This window comes from Myripristis murdjan, chromosome 13 (assembly GCF_902150065.1).
Source record: "Myripristis murdjan chromosome 13, fMyrMur1.1, whole genome shotgun sequence".
Taxonomy (NCBI): Eukaryota; Metazoa; Chordata; class Actinopteri; order Holocentriformes; family Holocentridae; genus Myripristis; species Myripristis murdjan.
The window spans coordinates 17,217,718-17,240,058 of NC_043992.1; the positions used below are offsets into that span (position 1 = coordinate 17,217,718).

Genomic DNA, 22,341 nt, shown 5'->3' on the forward strand with positions numbered 1-22,341 from the left:
GCACTGACGCACTCCTGTCTGCTTGTGAGAACTTACCCTAATTTGACCACACTGTTCCTGTTATTCCACACTGTCCAGCTTGCATGTGCAAGTGTATGTGTCCATATGTTTTTGCATGAAAAGGTATGTGTGTGCTTCACTCTTCATTCTATCCTTGATCATAGGACAACATGGACACATGAATCATGGGCCATGCGGTTTAACACTGGCGGCCACTAATGAGTACAATGAGCCAATGATGATGACATTATTGTAGGAAACCACATGAAGCAACATGGACCAACAGATGAACACTTAACTGAAAATGACTTAACTAAACATGACAACTACATCAACAAGGGATCCAGTGTTTGTTAGCATCATAGCTCTCCATGAGAATGACAACTACTTTAAGCACTGGATTGCACTGAAAAGGTGTTAGCAAATATATCTTTCAATGACAACAGCATAGGAAAATCACACCCTGTCACTGTGTCACTCTCCATCAATCCTGCCCTCCTTCTGTCTGGCTTGACTACTCCTCTTGCCCACCTTCTTGTTATCTGTGTCTTGTGCATTCCTCCATCCCTCCAAACATATAGTCCTCAAATTCTACCTTTTTTGCTTCTATGCTTCACTCCACCTTTATAATTAAAAAAAAAAAAAAAAAAAAAAAAACATACTAGCACAGAGTTTGAGGCTACAATACATCAACTCAATATAGCATGTCAGAATCAGTTTAATGGAAAGAGGAGTATCTGTATTTTTGGCGGTAGTGAAAAAACGTACCTCCAGGATTTCTAAATACCATGGTATACTATAATACTTCATACTGCCCAAGCGTAATAGGAATCTTATTAACTGGATTAAATATGGCAACAGGGATACTTTGTGATATAATGTGCATGTAAGCACCTAAACTCTTCAGACTGTTGTAATTCATCTTCACCGCTTTAACCTCCCTCTGTTTTCCTCTCAAGTTCTGCTCCCTCCATAGTGTCCGCATTGCTAAGAGATCTGCTACAAATTGTTATTGACTGAACTTATTAAACATCTGACCTTGTCTGCCCCACTCTTCCTGCTCTTCTTTTCAGCTCTCCCTCCCTGCATCTTCCTTACCTCCTTCTGGAGCCGCCGGAGCTCCTCGCTGAGGTTGTTGTTGACCTTCATCAGCTGCTGGACCTTGGCTTCCGAGGAGGCAAGGGCCTTCTTCACTTCCAGGTACTCCTGCAGGGTGATGGGACCATCTGACAGGTCTGAAGAGTCCATACTCTGGGTGGATAGGGGGACAGACATGCAGGGAGGTATATGGACAAAGACACAGAGAGAAACACAGACAGATGGACAGACAGACATGCTTAGAAAGAGCAGACTGATGCTGTACATGTGACAATCCCAATATACGACACATCATTTCTCCACTGAGTCCACAAATTTTTCTAACTGGCACTAGATGAACAGTGTACTGTGTGTGTCTCATTATTTCAGAATGGGGGTGACAGGGAAGGCCTCTTTCTGGTGAATTTCCACGTGACAAGAGTCTAGCCTGTTTTAATAAGCCTTGGTCCCAGCACCAGAGAGCCTCCTGGACCAGAAAAAGTGTCAGAGCACTCAGGATAGGCAGACACCATTTCAAGCTACATACAATTTATGCAGGATTTATGCCAAGGTGATAGGGAAGAAAATGAATCGGTTCCATTTGAGCTGGGTAAAGACAGAGCTTAGTACTGTGTGAGAGGCAGAGGGCTGGCCTGCAGCCTGAGGGCCAGTACTAACCCAACAGCTGATCACACACTTACACACAGTGAAGCCTTAGTTCTCCCTCTCCATGCATCCCCCCACCTCCGTTTCCTGCAATTCTGGGAGCGTGCTCAAATGCTGTTCCATACCACTCCCTAAATTCAAACCCATAATAAACACTCCTTTCTATTTTTGACATGCCTCTACATCTAACTCAGGCTGTTACTGTATTGTGCTATACAGAATTTTTTAATAGTAACTGTACTACCTACGCTATATTTCATGTACTATTCTTCCATGGTTCTTCTTTGATACCCATTCATCCCCTTTCCCAAATCCTTTACCCTTACCCATTTGTCTATGCAAATTCCTCTATTTGATAACAGGCCAGAACTAAAACCATATATGACAGAGGACAATTTCACTTGATATTTCATTTTATCTAAAGAAAGTGACAAAATCATGAATTCACACGGGGAATGCAGTTATTTAGTGGTTTAAACTTTGATGTTTTGGACAGTCTCTATCCCTCTCAACCATCTCCTCTATCTTCCTCTTTGCCAGCACTGTCTTCCCTTCCCTGCTCCCTCTCTCTGTCGGTCAGAACAATGCCTCTGTGACTAGGACCCAGAATAGCTGATGATGTCACTCAGGAACTATGTAGCAGCCCTGACTGTGGCCACTCCCCGCAAAGCATGCTGGGACAGGCAGTCATAGAAAAGAAAAGCTTTGCTAGCTGCTCTTGCTGCTGCTGGCTTTCCAAGATTTTCAGGGGCTAACTGAACAGGACAGGGTTGAATTGTTGAGCATATGTTAATCTTCTGCAGTGGCAGATGGTGCTGCTTCTGGTGTTCAAAGATTTCACTGGTGTGCACTGGTGTGTAGGCATGTATGCATTACTGTAAATACTACTTTTCTGTGAGTGTTATACCTTTGCACGGTTGTTGCGCTGCGTGTTGTTGTTGTTCTGGGTGGTCAGTTCACTGTCTGTGTCTTCATCAGACGCTACACTGTCATAGTCATGCTGGTCATCATCGATGCCCAAGTCCAATGGGTCTGACAGAGGGAAAAATTGCTCATTTATTGCATAGCTCTTTCACTCTCTTTCTTTCCAACTCTCTTGGGAATGCTCAAACTGACAGTCTGCTGACCAAATTTGGCCAGTTTTTCATTTCACATTCTTCACTCTCTAAATTGGTGTCAAATAAGACCTAATCCTAAAACACAGACACCATATTCCAAATGTCACCACTCCAATCTGATATGGGTAATGGAAGTCGTGTGCAACAGGAGCCTCCAAAAAGGAGAAATGCCAAGGAAGACAAACTAGCCAACCCAGCTGTCAATTAGCAACATTTTTGAAATGCAAAGTCTTCAGCACAAGCATCAAGGTTTCCAAACAGATAACAGAAAAGATAAAAGAGTTCATAGGTCTTAATGTCATGCTTCTGACATCATAGGTCAAAAATTCTGAAGAATTAAGACTCACTGACACAGAGCCAAGATGCACTCTGCCAGGACTTAAATATGCCACATATTCAACCGTTGCCAACCTTTAGTGCAGCCCATCAAAATGTGTAATGACAGCATGGTGACAGGACAGAGTTAATGTATGAGGTATAAATCCCTTAGATATTTTAAGACAAGGTATTATGGCACATTAATGACAGGATTTAGCACTATAAACCAGTCTTTACCGATGAAAGATGAGTAAGTTGAGAAAGTTTAGCTCAAAGAAGGGATGTGTGAGATGCTGCAGGGTCTGTTGCTCTGTGCAGGTAAAAACCTGTTATTTCTTGAACTTACGCAATTAATATGGTAGGCTGATTACAACTAGGTGTTTCATTTCACTTTCCCAAGTACCTCTTTTCTCTCCTATAAATTGTTACTTTTACTGATGTACAATAACTACATGGCTATTCAGGCTGACAAATTTAATCAAGCACTTAGAAACAGAATTTCACCTGCAGTCAAACAAACGCACAGCTCTAATTACAATCACTACACAATCTTGTTTATTTCATTGCACTATTTAATTAGAACAATCTTATTTAGTGAAACGCTTGTCAGATTTCGATATCCCAAATTGTTTTATACAAGCTTGTCTAAAGGAGGTGACCTGGTGAGGCGTAACTGAATTTACATGCCCATGTATCTCGCAACTAAAATTTTAAATCGCTAAACTAGGGACATAATGGTTAACAGTTTTACTATAAACCGTGATAAAATATCCCAAAATTAATTTCAAATATTGATTATCACAACTGTTTCTGACTAGTGTTTTTCTTTTTAAAAGGCTGTGGTTTTTGCAATACCGTTTCCTTAACGCTACCATTGCGCTGCTCTTATTTGTACAATGCACATTAGATTTGTGTGCATACAGTTATGGTCTTTTAAAAAGGCAACAGGGGACTGAAATAATGCACACAAGGTGCCGACCTCTTACATCTATGATGCTAATTAGGGCTAATCAAAATGCATTTGTTATGCTTATCTTGTATATTTCATATGTTAAAATATGGCATTGTTTGTTGTAGTATTTCAATGCAAAGAGTTCATAGTGCTCACTATATTATCACATTTAACGATTCCACAATAACACTGAAACCTGGTCATGATAATTGCAATGTAGAATTTTTGTATGGTTCCATCTCTGTTGTAAACCAATGGTTTAAAAGTTTTCCAAGTCCACATTGCTGTATATAAAGTACTGGTCTGGTAGCAGTCAGTTCTTCTTACTAGCCACTGAACTGTATTGGCCCAACTCGATCATTTGTGTCTTTTCCTCTTTTGAGTCTTGGTGTTGATCACTTTCTGCATATACATCAGTTTAGGATAACTACTCTGGCCTTCTTTCCTCTCCCATAACTTTGTTCCTTTTTCAAACCCTACACATTTTCCTACAGCCTGCCATGCATCCACATGTCTGATCTCTCCATCTCTCCTTCACAGCATCTCACCAGTTGGGCTGCTGAGGCCTTTCCCCTGCTGTCTCCTCTTGGCGTCACTCAGGATGTCGATGATGAGCGTGGCGAACTCCCGAGCATTAAAACGTGCCAGCTTCTGCCGGCCCTGAGAGAGAGAGAAAGAGAGAGAGGGGGAGGGCACAAGGCAAGGCACAGAGGAGGGAGGGAGAGAGGAGAAGAGAGATTACATGCGCACACTGGCATGTCTAAAATGTATTAATGTACCCTCATAGTACAGGGTCCATGTATCATTTTATCAGAGTTGTGTGGCATCCAAATATAATCCAGCCCACAGCGGCTGCTTCACTGTCTGTGTGACTGCTGTGGTCAAGGACCATGTGCCATGGAAAAACACAGTCATACTGAACACACACACATCTGTCCACACGTGAAGATGCACTCCCGTACAAAGACTCACATAAACCATTGTACTGTGCAATTACACAAGCCTGCTGGTGTTTATATAAGAGAGTAAAAATGTCACTTTTCGTCCAAGTTCTAAACTCTGTGGAATTACCCATCTATTCATAGTGCATCATTCTGTTTAAGGAAAACAAAAGAGCGAGGAAAGTTTAACTGTAAGTGTGTGTTTTGTGTGTGTTTCCTAGGATTCCCTCCATAAATAGTAAGCAGTTCCCAGCCACCACACTGCCCAATCAGGGCAGAGTAAGCGTGGCGATGGTGGATGTTTTCTGTGCATGTTAAGGTTGGTGTTTACACTAATGAGCCCCAGAGTAGAGGACAGAAGTATGCGAGAGGACATATGGGACTTCTCCCTCTCACTCACACACACACACACACACACACACACACACACAGACAGTGATGTGTGCATGTGTGAGAGGGAGGGGGAGAGAGAGAAAGAGAGAGAGAGAGAGAGAGAGAGAGAGAGAGAGAGAGAAAGCACAAGAACACAGATGGACAGCATCTTTCCTCCTCTTTCACAGCTGAAGAACATCCCTTGTATATTTCACACTCATATTTCCCCCATCTAGGTCACCCCCACCCCCCAAACACACACACACACACACACACACACACACACACACACACACACAGTTTAATAAATGTCTGTGGCTACATGTGTGTGTCTATTTGCATCAGCCTGTGCATGTGTGTGAGCTGATGTGCACCACCTGTGGTTCAGAGCGTGCATGTTTACCTGGTTGCGTGTGGCCGAGTACTCGGGGTTGACTGGTAGGAAGGGCACTGCGCTGCGTTCCGTTACCAGAGTGCTGTGGTTCTGAGTCGTCAGCCACACTGGAGACACACACACAAGGGCGCAAACTTAGTCAGTGTGTGTGTGTGTCTGTGTGCATGTGTCTAAGAAGAAAGGTCATCTTGACTTGAACGCAGGCACTTCCACGCCTGGTCCAGCCTCATCCAGCCACCCGCACATACACTCAGGCAAAGTCAGAATAAAAGAAAAAAAGAGAAGAAAAATAAAGTAAAACTGTAAGCTCCTACAATGCACTGCTGTGCTCAGAAACCTACTCTTCTCTGTGTGTGTGTGGTTGTTAGTGTGTAAGTGTGTGTGTGTGTGTGTCCCTGTCACTTACCTGCAGTGCCTCTGTCAGACAGCACAATAGGACTGCTACTGCTACTGAGGGAATGGGAGGGGAGGAAGACAGAAAAAAGAAAAAAGAGAGAGAGGGAAAGAGCAAAGGAGGAGGAGGAGAGAGCGACTGGAGAATTCCTGAGGCACCTCCTCACTCAAACACTCTCTCCTCCTCCCTCGCTCACTCATGCCATTTCGTCTTCCTCTTCAACATTCATTCTCCTTTTTCTCTTCTCTTCAATCTCTCTTCTCGTGCTTCAAAATTCTCTCTCTCTTCTCAGTCTCTTTTTCCTTCTCAAACAGAGTTTGGCACCGCATTCTTGGATTTCTGGTTCATTTCCCTAAGCCTTCTTCAAACTTTCTCTCTAGTCCGGGTATTAGCTACATAGTGTGTGCGTGTGTGTCTCATGGCAACTGTTTACTTCCACATCCCTAGGGTCAGAGAAAGTTTCCATGTCTGAAAAGGGCAAAAAACGGTTGGGTAGGAGGAGGAGAGAGGAAGGAGCAGAGGAAGTTTACCTGCGTCGTTCTCTCTGCGATCCACCTCATCGTACACGTCCATGGCTAGTTCTTCAAACAGCCGATTGTTCAGCTGTTACACACACACACACACACACACACACACACACACGCGGTAAATAGATATAGTCACACATGCATACAAACACACTGAACAATACAATACAGTATGCAAAATAGCAAAGAGAGCGAGCAGAGCAAGCTGTCCAGTTCCTGAATACTGCCTTATGTCTTGACAAGTAGCATCATCTCTAAAAACTTGCAGCAGCAACTCTACAGTCACTAGTAGGGTGGCGGAAAAAATATTCAGTTACAAATTGTGATTTTTGTGTGTGTGTGTGTGTGTGTGTGTGCGCGCCATTCAATCAGTATTTGGTACTTAAGGCATGTCTTTCTTTTATTCCAGCAGAGGAAAATCTTGCCACTTAGAATCTTACAGATGCTGATGCCAGTGCAAGTTATCCAAAATTGCAAGAAATTGGAATATCGAATCTCAACACTTACACTGTTCCAGTACATATCAAATCAGCACCCAAGTATCAGAATCATTATCATATTGTAGGGTTCCTGCCACAACACCCGTTTCGACATGAAACAGCATGGTAAACACTCGTGTTACTAATGACATTAATTAAGGTTGGAACCTTAACCTGCCACTGGAAACGATCCAGTGAGCCAGCATGCACAATAGCAGAACCCTGGCTCTATTAGACCTAAATGGAACAGAATCTTAATTAATGTCATTACTAACACCTATGTTTATCTGCTATTTCATGTCCAAAATGGCTGCTGTGAAAAAGGTCGATACCCAAGGTTTTAACTCAGCGTACAGTCTTTTAACTCCAGTCTGCCATCATATCATCCCAAGAACCAATATACTGTGACTTTGACCTTGGCAATCCTTACTGACTGTAATACCGGCATTTGACTTTATTCTATTGTTGCACTCATTTTAAGTCATTTGTGATAAAGGGTTTAGCGAAATGCCTAAACTGTAATGCAGATGTACAGAAGCCATATTATTAATCTCATGGTCTGACCCCACTCACCGCTTGGAGCTTCTTCTTGGCCGCCTTGGCCAGCTCTGAGAGGTCCAGGCTACAAAACACAGATAACAGCAGTGAGACAGGCAGCAAAGACACACACAGAAATAAAGAGGAAGAGGGTGGTGGGGGTGTTGGTGGGGGATGAGGTTAGGGAGAGGACAGAGAGGTGAGGAGGTGGGCAAGAGAATGCTGAATAGGGAGAGGGGAGGGGTATTTACCTTTGTGGGCCATGTTTAACCTGAAAATAATGTTGTATACAGTTGTGTACATTGTGCACTTTTAGTGTTACAAGCTACAGCTAGCTTGGTTGAAAAAAAAAAAAAAATCACAATATACTATGAAAGACAATTCAGTGTCCTATCTTAATTATTACTGATATTTGCACTAACGTTTCAGTAGATGAGATATATCGTATGGTATATATCCAAGGGAAGATAACTTTTCCTCTCATGTTGATGAGTAGTCAAAAATAAAGTAGGATTGGATGGTTTTAAATACAAGAATCAAGAGGGAACCACACTTTAATTTCATTATTCAACCTGTTGTATAATGACCAATAAACTTCCTTGTATCCTTGTAAGAACAGGTCTCTAGGAGTTGTGTGAAAATGTGTTGCTCATTCAAAAATATTCAGTTTATAGGTTACGTTCTCACCATATAGAAGATAGTACAAAAGATTTAGTTTGTAGAAATTTATTTTGATCACACATGTAGAGTGAGGTTAAGTGTCCACAAATGGACTGCCTGACTACATGGCACTCTATCTGGTTTAAGATTTATTTTAGACTATTTTTTCACAACAAAATCTTTTTTGCTTGGAGTTTTTGAATGCAATGTAATTTCACTGTTTGACTTTTTTTTTTTTTTTACTTTTTTTTTTTTTTTTTTTACTTTTTTTGCCTTCTTTGCAATTGCTGTCATATGAAATGCAACTGGACACTCCTTACATTAATTGTTTCTACATGTTTAGGAACATTCAGGAAAATGAGGGTGTTGATAAATTCAGATGTACAATTTGCTCTGCTTGAATAAAATAAAACATGTTTTGTAACATGCAGTAGGTTAATAGTAGGTTTAAGGAATGTCCCACAGTGCTCTTTAACACCTTGTTAGGACAGCCATGTCAAACTCTGTTTCGAAGCTGTTACTTTTTTTCCTACAACTGGCTGAACAGTCCTGTTTTCTAATGATAACAGAGTAGGGCTAATATTCTTTCCTCCTAAACCAGAGGAGATGGAGCCTTATTATGGTTGCAGCAAGGGAAATCTACAAATGATCAGTTAAGGGAGGGGAGGGGGTTGTAATGAAGGAAGAAAATTCCGGAGAAAAGGGAGAAAAGGAGAATGAAGATACCTCTGTGTCGGGCACTTAGGACGAGCTCTGGCTCCACCAAGCGCAGCGAAATGGAGAGAACAGAAAACGAGTGAGAAAGAGGAAGAAAGAGAGAAAGAGAGGTACAGAAGCCACATCAAAACAGCTTCAAAAGTTATTATTACAAGAGGTACCATTCACCAGTACAGAGCAGAGTGCAAGTGGAGTTAGGTGGCCACGCCAAAAGTAGCATCCACTTCAAACAAAAAAAAAAAAAAAGAGAGATTTTGATGTACGCTTGGTTTAGGTGCCTCACATGTGCAACTTGAATGTTTTCTTTTTGAGCAACTTCTTCCACTCAGCTCAGACTTTATAAGCCAAGCACCTTTCAAATATCCGAAAGAGGTTGAGCCAAGTAATACTGAAACTGATTTATCATTGCCTGACTCTGCACTTTTGGACCTCTCAAATCAACTCTACAGCTGAGACTTAAATCAAGTGCACATCAAGTACCTAAATCATTGGAGTTAGCCGTTACAGCTTAGATCAGCACTGAAAATAAACAGCAAGACTTGTTAAAGAAGCCAAAGGCCTCCCCGCTTCTGACTCTTTGCAGGGAGATACCATGACCTGTATTATGGCGCCACCTACTGGTTTAAATACTGAGCAGCAGCATTGTAAATTTATCCATGCAGAGGAGATGTACACTGAAGAGAATCAAATTCAGGCCAAGCCACATAAGTGTGGCAAGTGAAGCAGCTGCAAATACATTCATGTATACTAATATGCTCGATTTTAAACAAAGATCATTCATGCAAATCAAACCGCAAAACACATGCAACAACAGCACATCCGCTAGTGGTTAACACAAACCAATCATCTAATGAGCTGTGCTGTGGTCCATACCTGTCTGCCATCTGAGGAATGATGTAGTGGCCGTTCTTGTGATCTGCAAAGAGATAGAGATGAGTGGGATAAATAAACAGAACAGAATAGATATGTGTTTTGAGAGCCCAGCCAAGAACTGCATAAATGTTTATAATTCGAATATACCTGAGTGTATTGTTGTATTGACTTACACGACCAGGAAAAATGTCAGACAAGTCACAATCAGCCAAATATTTACAGTAAAAATAATGTTGAACTAACACTGCTTTTTAAAGCTGTCATCAGCCAATACCTACAGCATCAGGGTTCAACGTTAACTTTTTTTTTTTTTTTCTCCACTGGCCCACAAGCGGGTCTGAAGCCTACTGGCCTCAAGACAATTTTTGCTGGTCCAACCTCCGAAAGCTGTAATAATCGGTGTTATTATCAGCTATTACTTACCCATTTTATTTGTAATACTGCAGGTTTGCAAAGATGTTGCATGTTTGAATTCTGAAAGACAGTGGGGCAGCTTATTTTAATAAGGTGTATGTATTAGATTTTATGAATTCTAGTTCCATTTGATGGATATTTGAATATACTGATAAGAAACAAATAAGACTGTCTAATGTTGCAGTGTTTTTGTCCTTCGCAGGAAGTTGGGTAGGTTTGTTGAATATGTTACCTTTCATCAAATAAATGTTTTGAAATGAGCAATCATTTATAAAGTGGTCACTTGGCATCACCATCACACTGAGCAGCAATACAGCAGGTCTGTAAACAGGAGTAAGCTGACACTCTAAGAACATTCACATGTGGGTGGCTTCAGGTGTCATCTTGAGAGGCGTGTGTGTGTAACTCTGGAGCAGATGAGGTGTATGTCAGCAGCAGAGTGCACAGAATAAAAGCAGAACAGTTAATGGGCAACAGTAAGAACTGTTAAATTGTGTGTACTACAGTAAACAGAGCAGCCATTAAGAACTTTGTCTACTACTCCCTGGACTGTTGTAACCACAGTTGGAAAGCACTGACCAGGAAGCAACAAAGCACTGCCTTCAGACAAATTTCAGTGTAAAAAAGTATCATGAGCTGGTAGTTGTCTCTTCCTTGTCAGATTCCACTGTCCTCAGGCACCAGCAGATGTAACATTTGGTCACGCTAGGCCTCTACTTGATGAAAAAAGTAGCTTGCTACAGGGAAACCCACATTGTTGTAAGAGGGAAACTGTATTTTAATCGGTATCACTACTACTCAAACACTGCATATTTGTGCTGTTTTTTTCTGTGGCCCTTCCAGATTAAACTAAGACCATGCTTTGTTACAGATTACTGTTTTTCAAGCAATGAGACAGCATAGATAAAACTGTGGAGGAAGCACATTAGGTATATTCATGGTTTACAGATTAGCACACTAGCATTAGCTGCTGCAATTCCACAAACTCTGCTGTAGGGCAGCTGGAATACACAGAAAGACAGGAGTCAGACTATGCCGAACACTAATCTCTAAGCTCTCATTCTGACCCTGTGTAATGGGCAAAAACACATTTTTTATTACCTTTTCATGAAACGCACAGGATGTCTGCAGTCTCCAAGCTGTATTTAATCCCAAGCCAATAAACATTTACTTAATTCAAATTCCAGTATTTAGCACTGGCCCAATTAGGTCTGTGAGTTGCTATTTTTACTGTCCCAACATGACTTTTTACTGGCCCCTGGTCATCGGTTATGTCGGACCCTGCCTATAGCCTGCCAATACAAGAGTTCACTGCTAATTTACAAATCCAAAGATCTCTTTGAATAATGGCTCCCACACAATGCCATGCTCAAAGGCATGTTGGTTTGTAAGATAAGAGATGCTGGGGTTACCTGGGCGCCGGCCACACAGGTAGAAGGCTAGCCTGTCAGTCAGCTCATACTGACACTCGACCAGCCGCTCAGCAAGCTCCACCTGGCCGGCTTGCCTAAAAAGATCCACATAAAAATAATTATAACTTTCTCTTAACTTTTTTTCTTTACCCTGTAGCACTCTGAAATTTACTTTTTAATGAAAATGGATTACAGATAAATTACATTATTATTTGTATATTTATATCTATGTGTGTGTACTGTTTAATACCTAGCATAGTCCATGGGTGTGCGTCCATTGATGTCAGGTGCTCCAGGGTCTGCACCGTACACTACTAGCAGCTCAGCCTGCAGGATCTGGCCTGCCTTGGCTGCGACATGGAGTGGAGTGGTGCCTTTCTCCTGGAGAGTTGCATACACACACATACAGATGGTCAGGGAAAGAGGTAGAGAGAGAGGAATCAAACTACGTGTCCAATTGTTAGCTGGAGTGAGTCAGCTTAGATTTTTGTTCTCTGACCGGGTGGAAGAAGTTGGCCTGAGCGCCAAGGGACAAGAGCCGCAGACACGTCTCTAAACTCCCCGTCCGAACACTGGAGTGAAGTTGCTGAAAGAGAAACGAAGGGAGGGACAGAGAGATGAGAGAGAGATAGTGGAGGAAAGGAAAGGGAGATAGAGAGACAGGGGCGGAAAAATTAAGCATCGGGGAGAAATAACAGTTGAGCCAGAGAAACAAGCAGAGAATCCCTTGTTAGCCATGCGGAGCTCCACAGCCTTAGAGATCATTAATACATCCTGCTGTGTCATTCAGATTGCTTCCTTCCAGGAGGTCTTATCAGTATGGAAACTGTGTGCGTGTGTGTGCGTGTGTGTGCGTACACCCATGCATGGGCATGCATGTTGATGTCTGAGGCCATCCACTCTGTGGTAAGTACATCGGAACAGTGTTTGTGCCGATGCATGCACTTGTACAGTATGACTGTCCATATAGGCTAATTAACCTGAACTCACCATCAACTATAAAGTACTGTGTCCTCACCTTGCTGAGGTCCTTGGTAGTGACACCGTCATCATCACGGCAGGGCAGCTTGTGCACAAAGGCCAGCATCTGGTACTTGGCTCTGATGAACTCGGACTTGGTGGGACTGGATAGGCGGAGGGGAGATGGTGAACACAAATACTGACTCCATGAATATTGGGGCAGTCTCACACACATATAACATAAAATATACCATTTTGTGGGTTCTTTCATCCAAATCTCCTTAGAAAACCATGAATGTTTACTTGTCCAGCTATTCTTGAACTTCTTGAACTGTTTTCTCACTGATCAGGTAAACATGACTACCGAATTCAAAATCCCACGAGGTCATCCCCATGAACAAAACAATGGAACTGTGTGTGTTTGTCTGTGTGTGTGTCATGTACTTTTCTTCAGAAAAATGACTTAGGTTCAAAAAAGCACGCCCACTTGTTTGAAATTTTTGAAAAAGGACATGAAGAGATGGAAGGAAGAAACATGCCTGCAGCAACATCTTTCCTCAGCCAGAACTGACCCGGGTTCCTACACATTTTCCATTTCATAATATCACTTCTTCCACACCATTTCTTGACTTAACTTTAAAATTTAGCCATGTGTTAAACATGATCTCAGCTTATTGTCGCTGGGCAATATAACAAAACTAGGCCACATTAGAACAACTTATCAAAACATGGCAATTATGAATTTTATTTTCCATGCTTTTTACAGACATTGCAGAGCAGTGTAGGAACCCTTCCTGCTGGGATGAGGATGTGTCCGTCACTGATTTCCTGCTCATTTTTCAGAAGCAGAGACAGGAGCATGTAAATTTTCAGGGGCTGTGCACAATGTGCTTCCGCGTTTGCTGAAGTAACTCAAGCTATAAGAGTGTGAAATGAGCGGGAAATTATCCTGCAGGTCAAATTCCTGATCTCATGGCTGCCCAGTGGCCATTTTTCACCCCCAAAAACTATCGGGTTGACAAAACTACCCTGAATATAATTTTACACAATGTCCCATGGGAGGAGAAGATGATTAATTATGAGGACAATACATAGCTAAGGGAAAACTGTTTTGAGGTCAGTTGGGAACATACCCTCTCTGCTTACTAAAAAGAGTTTCCCATGCAGCTAAATCTCCCCCAGAAGAGTTGACAGGGAGCAGGTTTATGATAAAGACATATTCTGCGTATTTTCAGCCTGTAGGTATACTTACTGGACTTTGTCCTGGGGGTTGGGTTTCCTGCGACCGCTCTGCACCTGAGCAGGATCCAGGAGACTGTGTTCCCATATGGAGTTGGCCCCGTTACTGGCCAGAGTCTGCACCATCTTAAAAAAAACACGCACATACACACACATAAATTTCAGCAATAGTACACCACCAAGGAAAGAAAGTACCACTGTCTGTCTCAGGTATTATGTTGAGTCTGGCCCACAGCATGCACAACTATAAGTTCTAACTTAACTGTTTTTATTATGTCTGACTTATTTTTTTATCGCTGCACCATGCACTGGAATCAAAACAGTGATGGGTGTAGAAGTAAAACTAAAGTGAACCTGACTCACCACAGGAAAACACTGTGCACTATTATTCTGTAAAGCATGTGAGGCAGAAGGAGCAAGTTCTCTGGAATATCTTTGGTCACATAGCAACAGTCAGCTAGCCAAGTTGCATTTTTGGATAAACTGAGACATACAGAGGCACAGACAAACAGAAATAGGGATGTAGACAGACACCCACTTATAGAGTGAAACAGAGATACAGGTGGAGATAGATGTAGACAATTTTTTAAAAGAAATTACAAATAAAAAAAAAAAAAAAAATGGGAATGGGCTTGCAGCCTCTGTGCTTTTCCAGGTTTCTGTATTAGTCCTTAAAAAAGCAGTGACTCAGGGACTCGGGTATTCCCCCAGAGAGAGAGTTGCCCTCTGCCTGACCCTATTAAGCCCAGACCTCCCCGCAAGCACTCCACTCACCCGTTAGTCCTCCTCCCTCTACCCTCGCTTCTAAGCCTTACCTGCAGCAGTGCGGGGGGCCATCCGCTGTGCCTCAGGTGCTTGACTATGGAGATATGGCGGCCTAGGCTGCGGTGGACCGAGCAGCACTCGTCACAGATCAGAACCCCTCGGTTGATGCTAGTCCAACCCGGGTCTGACAGAGATACAGAGACACAGAGGAGAAGTGTTAGAGGCTTTTTTAAGCACACTGTGTATGACAGCTAACCTACACAGCCATTAACGTTAAACTGAAGACTCAACTCCAGGCGCTCTATCCTAAAACAAAGTCCTCAAGATGTGAGCCACCACATTGCAGGGTCCACATTGTAGGCAATGCAGAAAGTTGATCTGAGAAAAAAAATTTAAAATGTCCATACCCATATTATTACATCACCATATATTCTCCTTTTTTGTTCACTTTTACAGGAAGCATGACTAGATTTTTCAGTGGGATGTGCACCACAAAGCATTAAATGGTAGTAAATACAAATAAACACACAGACAAGCATTAGGATAAATTTGTAATATCCAGTCAAGGGCTGAGTGATTCAGACAAAATCAAATGTCACAATATTAGAGTACCTTCTAATATTGTGACAATATTGCAGGGATGCACTATTGGTGCTTTTATGAGATATTTACACAAAACAGATTTTTGGTTGTAACAGTTGTAATGTGGATATTATGATTGTGCAGGTAGACGCAAATAATAGAACAACTACAACAGTCTAATAAAACCAGGGAAAGACAAAACCTATGCCACACCACAATATTACAATATCCAAAATCCCAGGCAATATGTAGTCTCTTATCACAAAACTGATACAATATTGTTATACTGCCTAGCCCTAAACCATCCCCAAAGTTCCAATTAAATTTCATCTTGTGAAAGATTTCACAACTACACAAACTGCACAGCACAACATAATTGTGGCATGCACGCTAAAAGCAATTTCCACCAGATCAGACAGACTGAGAAGCCGCTGCTTTAGAGATTCTCAGGTAGAGGGGTGGAGTAGGGGATATGGATGACTGTAATTGGTGAAACTAATTTTAATCTGACTTTAAAAACTTCACCTTGTAATATCCAACAGTTGTGGCAGCACAGCAGCACAGCGCTGCTGTAATTTCAAGAATTACTGAATTAAAAAAAAAATCAAAAAACATTCAGCTCATGTATCAATGTAGAGAATCAGAGCTTGTTCTTGGTGTGTGGATGTACCGTGCACAGACCTTCAGCTGACTCATGTTTGTGTGACTTCTACCACACTGCCTGGTCTATGAGCACACTGTATTTCCTATTCAGGGCTATTAGGGGTTTGTGCAGCCTAAAGGGTGCATACCATAACTTCCAGAAGCACTGTGCACAGTCAAGTGTTACGCACAATTGGGCTCTTACAGAGGTGACCCCAAGCACCTAATAATGGAGCGCTCAAGCAAGATTGGTCATGCTTAGGCTGAGAGGATTATTTTAACACAGATTCATCTGAGAACTGTAAGGAAACGCTTCAAACAATATACTTTCAGGGCTGACTGAAGACCATTACAGTCATATTGGAAGCACTCAGGTCTAGTAACAGCAACAGCTATGAATCCTGTAAAAATGAGCTTGGAGAGAACAGTAACCTCCATTTGGCTTTCTCCTTGTAAATAGCTCTGGGTAAGAGCGTACTGCCTAACAATTAAGGATGTAAACCAGGTCTGAAAATCTGAATCACACTGTTTACATGATCACAACACCTAAAGTAAGTATGTGTGATATTTTTGGCATTTGTATGATGTCAAAATATCATGTGGTATTACAAGCTAATGTGCAAAAAAAAAATCTGCATTTACAAAGCCCAGACTGTTCCATAGCTCTGCCCATCACTGCAACACTTTACCCAGCTAATAAAAAGCTCACAATTCAGGTCCAAACTGATGCTGCTTTCTTCAAAAATGGTAAGAATAACATGGCTGACAGCTAACAACATGCAAGACACTCTGCTGAAACTGAGATTCTGAGATTTTACTAGATGGATAGCACTAAGAAAAGTTAAAGGACTCAAGTTGGATGCCAATTTGTCCGTCTTCCCTGAGAATGTCTGAGTAAACCAGTGGCACCTTTTTGACTGAGGATATATAGTGTTAGCCAGTGTTATGCATTTCAAGCTAAGTTTTGCATGCAAAATTATGAACCCACAAATACATGTGATCCTTGTTAGTTCATTCAAAGTTCATCATTCATTTGTTATCATGCATTTAACTTTATGATGTGTAATGATATGGTTTATGCAATTTGTATGTAATGGATAGTTAGCATATCTAGCGCAGATGACGATTTGTAGTTTCTGGATTTGGCATTGTTTTCTGCACGCATAAATAAGATTAGGTTTGAAGACAAGCTCAGGTTATCCCAGCTGTTTGTAGCAGTGTGTTTAACTACAAAACCTAACATTAGTCAGATCAGTAAAGTTATTTGGCACCTTGAATTTAGGCCATCTGGCATTTCTTTAAACATAGTATTTAAACTTACTAGCAATACAACATGTCACTTTACATAACTGTGCTGTCAGAAAAAAAGAAAGAAAGAAAGATGTCTTAAAAATTGGCTTAATGATTAGAATGGAGGTGATGAAGGTGTGGTTAAAGCACTTGAGTTGTTGTGATGAGCAGTGCTCTTGCTGATGATGAAAGAAATCTCACACATTGTAACGTTAAAGGTCAACTGTCAGAATAAACTAAATGTTATACATAATGTTTGCAAAAGATAGATCTGAAATATGTGCAGGTTCAGAAATGTTCATTTACATGTAAAGGCAACATTACATATATATGTGCAAGCCTGTAGACACCCACACACAGTCAACTCTGACCTTTAATCAGTCATAAGCAGCTTGGTATAAAACCAGCAGTGCCTTGCTGGCTGTGCCAAATGTCAGATCAACTCGTTTACTACAGCAGTCTTAAGTTTCAGTACCTACTACAGTATTTTGCTTAAGCATGTGACATGAATGGCATTTTTTGGGAGAAACACCACAGTTCTCTCTCCCAGACAAGTAACTGAATTTCTTAATGGGAATAGATGTGTATGAAGGTGATGAGGAAGGGAAGGAAAGAAGGAAGCAAGGAATCAACGGCTGTCGACTGAGACTTACAGTCTAGTCATGCAGTCTAGGTCATGTTTATGCCCCCAGGACCCTGATGTGATGAGCTGCTAACAACTAAAACAGTCTGCAACATCAACACACATGCATGCACACACGCACACACAAACACGTCTACTATCGGCATTAGTCACTCTCAGGCTGGGATAAAACTGGCTCGGCTTAGGGCATTAATGGAGCTAAAATAGTTTATCATCAGATGAACTGAACGGCTTTAAATCTTTTTGTCCGCAGAGAGAGAATCAGCAAAGCAAAATGGTTTTGATAAGAGCTATAGCCTAGTTTAGAAAAGTAGCCCACAGGTTTTAAAAGGCTGGACTATAGCAATTCAATTCCTTAATCTGTGTAATAAATATAAAACTCCCACAGGCTAGGCTATCTGCTTTGCCCACTTAATCAATACAGGCTGGACCACTTAGCTATTTCACTTGGATAGATGATTGGCAGTGGAATATTTGCCAAATTTGGGGGATGACAAAATCAGGCTGGGTTGGTCTATCACCATTAGGCCACAGCCCAATTCATCAATAGAGCATTGATATTTGGTTAATAACTGTCCCGTGGGCCTAATAATTCACACTGAGTATACAGAATGAATAATTAGATTTAAAGTTCAACAAACTGTTGTTAAACTAAATACTGAAAATGCTGCATGTTTTAACAAGATTCTGTGGTGAGTGGTTGGTTTCCATTCATTCACACTGGGAACTGCAGGCTGTGTCTGTGTCACAACATAATTCATATTACACACAGGAGGAGCCTCACAGCTAAGTATCCATTTTAGCATCCAATACCCACACTTAGCTCAACTTACCTCTGAGCCACTTATGGGTTGATTTCAATTTATACACAGGCTTTTTTCTATCTGTGTGTTTTTAGAGAGAAACACTGAGAATAGATGGAGATGTTTGTTCTGGATGTAGGGGACATGAGTCTGGATCAAAAATGGCCAACGGCATCAACAGCAAGAGAGGCGTTAGACAGTTTGATTTTCTATATAGCACATAACGAGCACTGGGTGCCATTGATAAAATGCAGAATAAGGAATGAGTGGCGTCACAAAAATGCATTAAATGCTTGCATTAAAGCCTTAATTACTAGCACAACTGCGTCTGTGCTCAACAGCAACATGAGTTGATAATATTTGAACTTAAGGAGTTTGGTGACAGCATTCACAGTCACCATAAACTATGCACACTGCTGTGGCATGACTTCAAAGCCTCCTAGGGCTTGGCTGGGATAGGGCCGATCAGTCGTCCTTTGTCGCCATGCCATTGAGTCCCCTAGTATGACAGAAAGCTCTGTAGCAGGGAGGTGGGCTGTCACCACTGGCTAGGTCAGCATCTTGCGGAGCACACTGTGTGTTTATGTGTGCATGCGTATGTGTGTGCGTCATCCTGGGGAGGGGCTGCATGCAGAAGCCTGACTGAAGAATATTACGAGAGGTATACAGCCAAAACCAGGTATGTCAGTACAATCACGCTAACCAGTTTCTGCTAAACGTACCTCTTTTTAATGAAATGAGCAACCAAAAGAAATGAGCCTATTTACTACATGTTACTTTTATTCTGTTGCTGCTTTACAACAAATATTCATCATGACCTAACAGTCTTTGCCAGCCTTTTGGCCTACAGGATTCATTTGTCAGGGTTAAGGCACATCAGTCAATGATTCTATGGCATTTCATTTACAAGGGCGATGTTTTGAAATTTGTGAGCATTGGTCAGAAAATGATGAGAGGAAAGGAATGGGAGGGGAGGGCATAAAGACACTAAGGTAGGCAGGTAAGTATACAGTCATGGCAGGGGATAGGTTCACATCATAAATCAAAAAGACAGAGAAGGCAGCAAGGGATGAGCACAGAGCAGTGGGACACTAAAGCTTGTAGACAGTGAAACACACTAGCAGTAGCACACTTGCTTGCATGCGCATGCACGCACACACACACATAAACACATACACACATTCCTGATGTGTGTGTGGGGGGGTGCAGCTGTGGGGAGGAGAGCAGCTGTTGTAGTGCACACACACACACACACACACACACACACACACACACAAACACACACACACAAGCACGAATGCAAGCACACACCACAAACACAGAAGCACCCATAAGCAAGTACTCCAATCTAAACATGGGGGCATGTGGGGCTACATATGCAAGGCCAAAGCAATGGAGAGGATGCTGAGGTTGTTTTGTTTTGGCATCACCTCTCTCTCACACATAAACAGGCAATGATAGGTAGTAACAAGAGAATAAAAATGACGTACAAATAAGTGTTGCTAAAGGCAACAGTCATACCTAACATTTTCAGTATTGTTTTATCACTCATATCTTACGGGTGAAGTTTAAATGTACATAAAGTTTGTTTCATCCGGTTTAATACTCTATTATGTCTTATTAATTTCTGCTGAAATCGCCTCAGTTGGCGTTATCTTACCATGTTAACTGTGAACAGGAATGAATCACTGACCAGTGAGCCAAACCAAGATCTTTAAACCTTCATCTTTATCAACTCTCTCAACTTTTGAGCTGTGTATGCTGAAGCTCAGAAAACTAACATTACATCACGCTATAATAACTAAATAATAATAATAACGCTAGCTGACGCGTTAGCGCAATCGGTTAACTTACGTTTGCCAACTAGCCAAAGTTAGCTAGGTTAGCTGTGAGCTAGTACCGTTAGCCAGGTAGACACAAGTCCAATAGCTGTGGGCAAGAGCTAGCGTTAGCACAAGGGCCAAAAACAATAAAACAGGACTGTGAAGTTAGTACACAAAAGTAACGCTTCTAAATGTTGAATGCTCGGCAGCAAGACAATGTGTCAAAACCGCTACCTTGTTAGCTTGGATGTGCTAACGTGTTAAGAAGTCTGCCCCGGTCATGAAAATCAAAACAAACGTCTCTCCAAGTATGAAGGCGACACAAATCTGACACTCAGATCTGAATCTAGTTAGCTACCACTGCAGCAAAGAAACTGGCCGCCCTCACATTGCTTTATAGATCCTGCTCAAATAAATGTATGTATCGACCTGCTCAATGGGTAAAGTCACGCTAAGCAGCTATGAGCTAACCATATTTCCCCTTGTGAATACACGCCTATTTTTCACTGTTTATTTTGGGCCTAAGCGACGCCTTTAAGCCCTAGCCGTTTTCCTGCTCTGCGGACCCGCTGACAGTGACAGCAGCCTCGGCCCCGCCGTCCCACCATGTCGCCCTCACGACATATTGTTCCAGGATTGTGGGGTTTTAAAATAAATTTTCCTCTCTCCTACCTGGCGCACTGCAGTCGGCGCAGACCTCTGTCCTTTGGAGCTTTCTTGACATGTCGAAAGTGGCGGAATTCAGGAGGCGAATGTCGGTAATGATGTGGATGTTCGCCCTTTTCCCCCGAACTAAAGTCCGACGTCTGCCGTCAACCGATGCGGCCCCTGAATCCCCGGAAGCCGGGCGGTGTGATCGGCTTTCCCGGCCAACTGACAGATAGTTTCTCGTTTGTTCCGAGTCGCTTCGTCCTCGTTCAGCAGTAAAGTCTTGGTCCAGAGCCAAGTTTTATGTATACAGTTAACCTAACTCTTTGTGTAAGGCTCATGGCGAAAGGCTTTATAGGGAATATTTGTTCCCTGCATTGCCAACAACTCACCGAAAGACGGCAGCTCTCTACCTGTCGGTTTCCACACACACACACACACACACACACACACACACACACACACACACACACACACACACACACACACACACACACACACACACACACACAATATCCCTGTATTACCTATGGGAGGGGGGCAGTGCAAAAATAATGTTGTCATGGACTCCCATCAGCGTACAGGTATGTGGGTCTGTCTTCACTTTTTAAGGTGGCATGTCACATATATATTGCACATATAGGAGTACTTATGTTTCAAAATCTAAAGAAATTGGACAAAATAGATATTTCTCAGTTTACACCCAGGTTTCAAAACAGCCAAATATACATTACTTCCATCGAAATAGTTGTTGCGAATTAGCCTAGAGTTAATTTTTTCCCCTAGAGCGCAGCTGACACTGTAGTCTACTGATAGGAAATCTGACATGGCCACTCAAAATATGAGCGGTATCTACATCTACAAACACATTTTTGGCCGAATGTGTGTATTTAATTACTGACTAGTTCTAATAATGACCTGAATTAGCCTGCATGTATGGGAAAAGGTGTTACAGTCATTCTCTTCCACTTAATGCCTCATATTAGCCTACTTTTTTGTCATGTGCGGTTAAAATGGAGCCGTTGTTACCGCAATCAATCAATCAATCAATCAATCAATCAATCAATGTCAAAGGTGCCTTCAATTTGCTCTGAC

At 41.9% G+C, this 22,341-nt stretch overlaps 1 protein-coding gene across 2 annotated transcripts in view; it reads right to left on the reverse strand.

Moving 5' to 3' along the window:
* The window catches only part of git1 (G protein-coupled receptor kinase interacting ArfGAP 1), a 35,123-nt gene extending 13,468 nt beyond the window's left edge, over positions 1-21,655 (reverse strand). Inside the window, exons 1-15 of one of the 2 annotated variants that reach the window (XM_030067532.1) lie at positions 21,271-21,655; positions 14,866-14,999; positions 14,064-14,176; positions 12,870-12,975; positions 12,351-12,437; positions 12,102-12,232; positions 11,852-11,946; positions 10,026-10,068; positions 9,162-9,188; positions 7,812-7,860; positions 6,763-6,835; positions 5,848-5,945; positions 4,680-4,791; positions 2,651-2,775; positions 1,099-1,251 (exon numbers count right to left, since the gene is read on the reverse strand). In XM_030067532.1, the coding sequence (XP_029923392.1) occupies positions 1,099-1,251; positions 2,651-2,775; positions 4,680-4,791; positions 5,848-5,945; positions 6,763-6,835; positions 7,812-7,860; positions 9,162-9,188; positions 10,026-10,068; positions 11,852-11,946; positions 12,102-12,232; positions 12,351-12,437; positions 12,870-12,975; positions 14,064-14,176; positions 14,866-14,999; positions 21,271-21,322 (1,398 nt within the window). In that variant the 5' untranslated portion in view covers positions 21,323-21,655. The remainder of the gene's footprint in view (positions 1-1,098; positions 1,252-2,650; positions 2,776-4,679; positions 4,792-5,847; positions 5,946-6,762; positions 6,836-7,811; positions 7,861-9,161; positions 9,189-10,025; positions 10,069-11,851; positions 11,947-12,101; positions 12,233-12,350; positions 12,438-12,869; positions 12,976-14,063; positions 14,177-14,865; positions 15,000-21,270) is intronic. The other variant, XM_030067533.1, reaches the window with a different exon arrangement.
* Between the last annotated feature and the right edge of the window lie 686 nt (positions 21,656-22,341).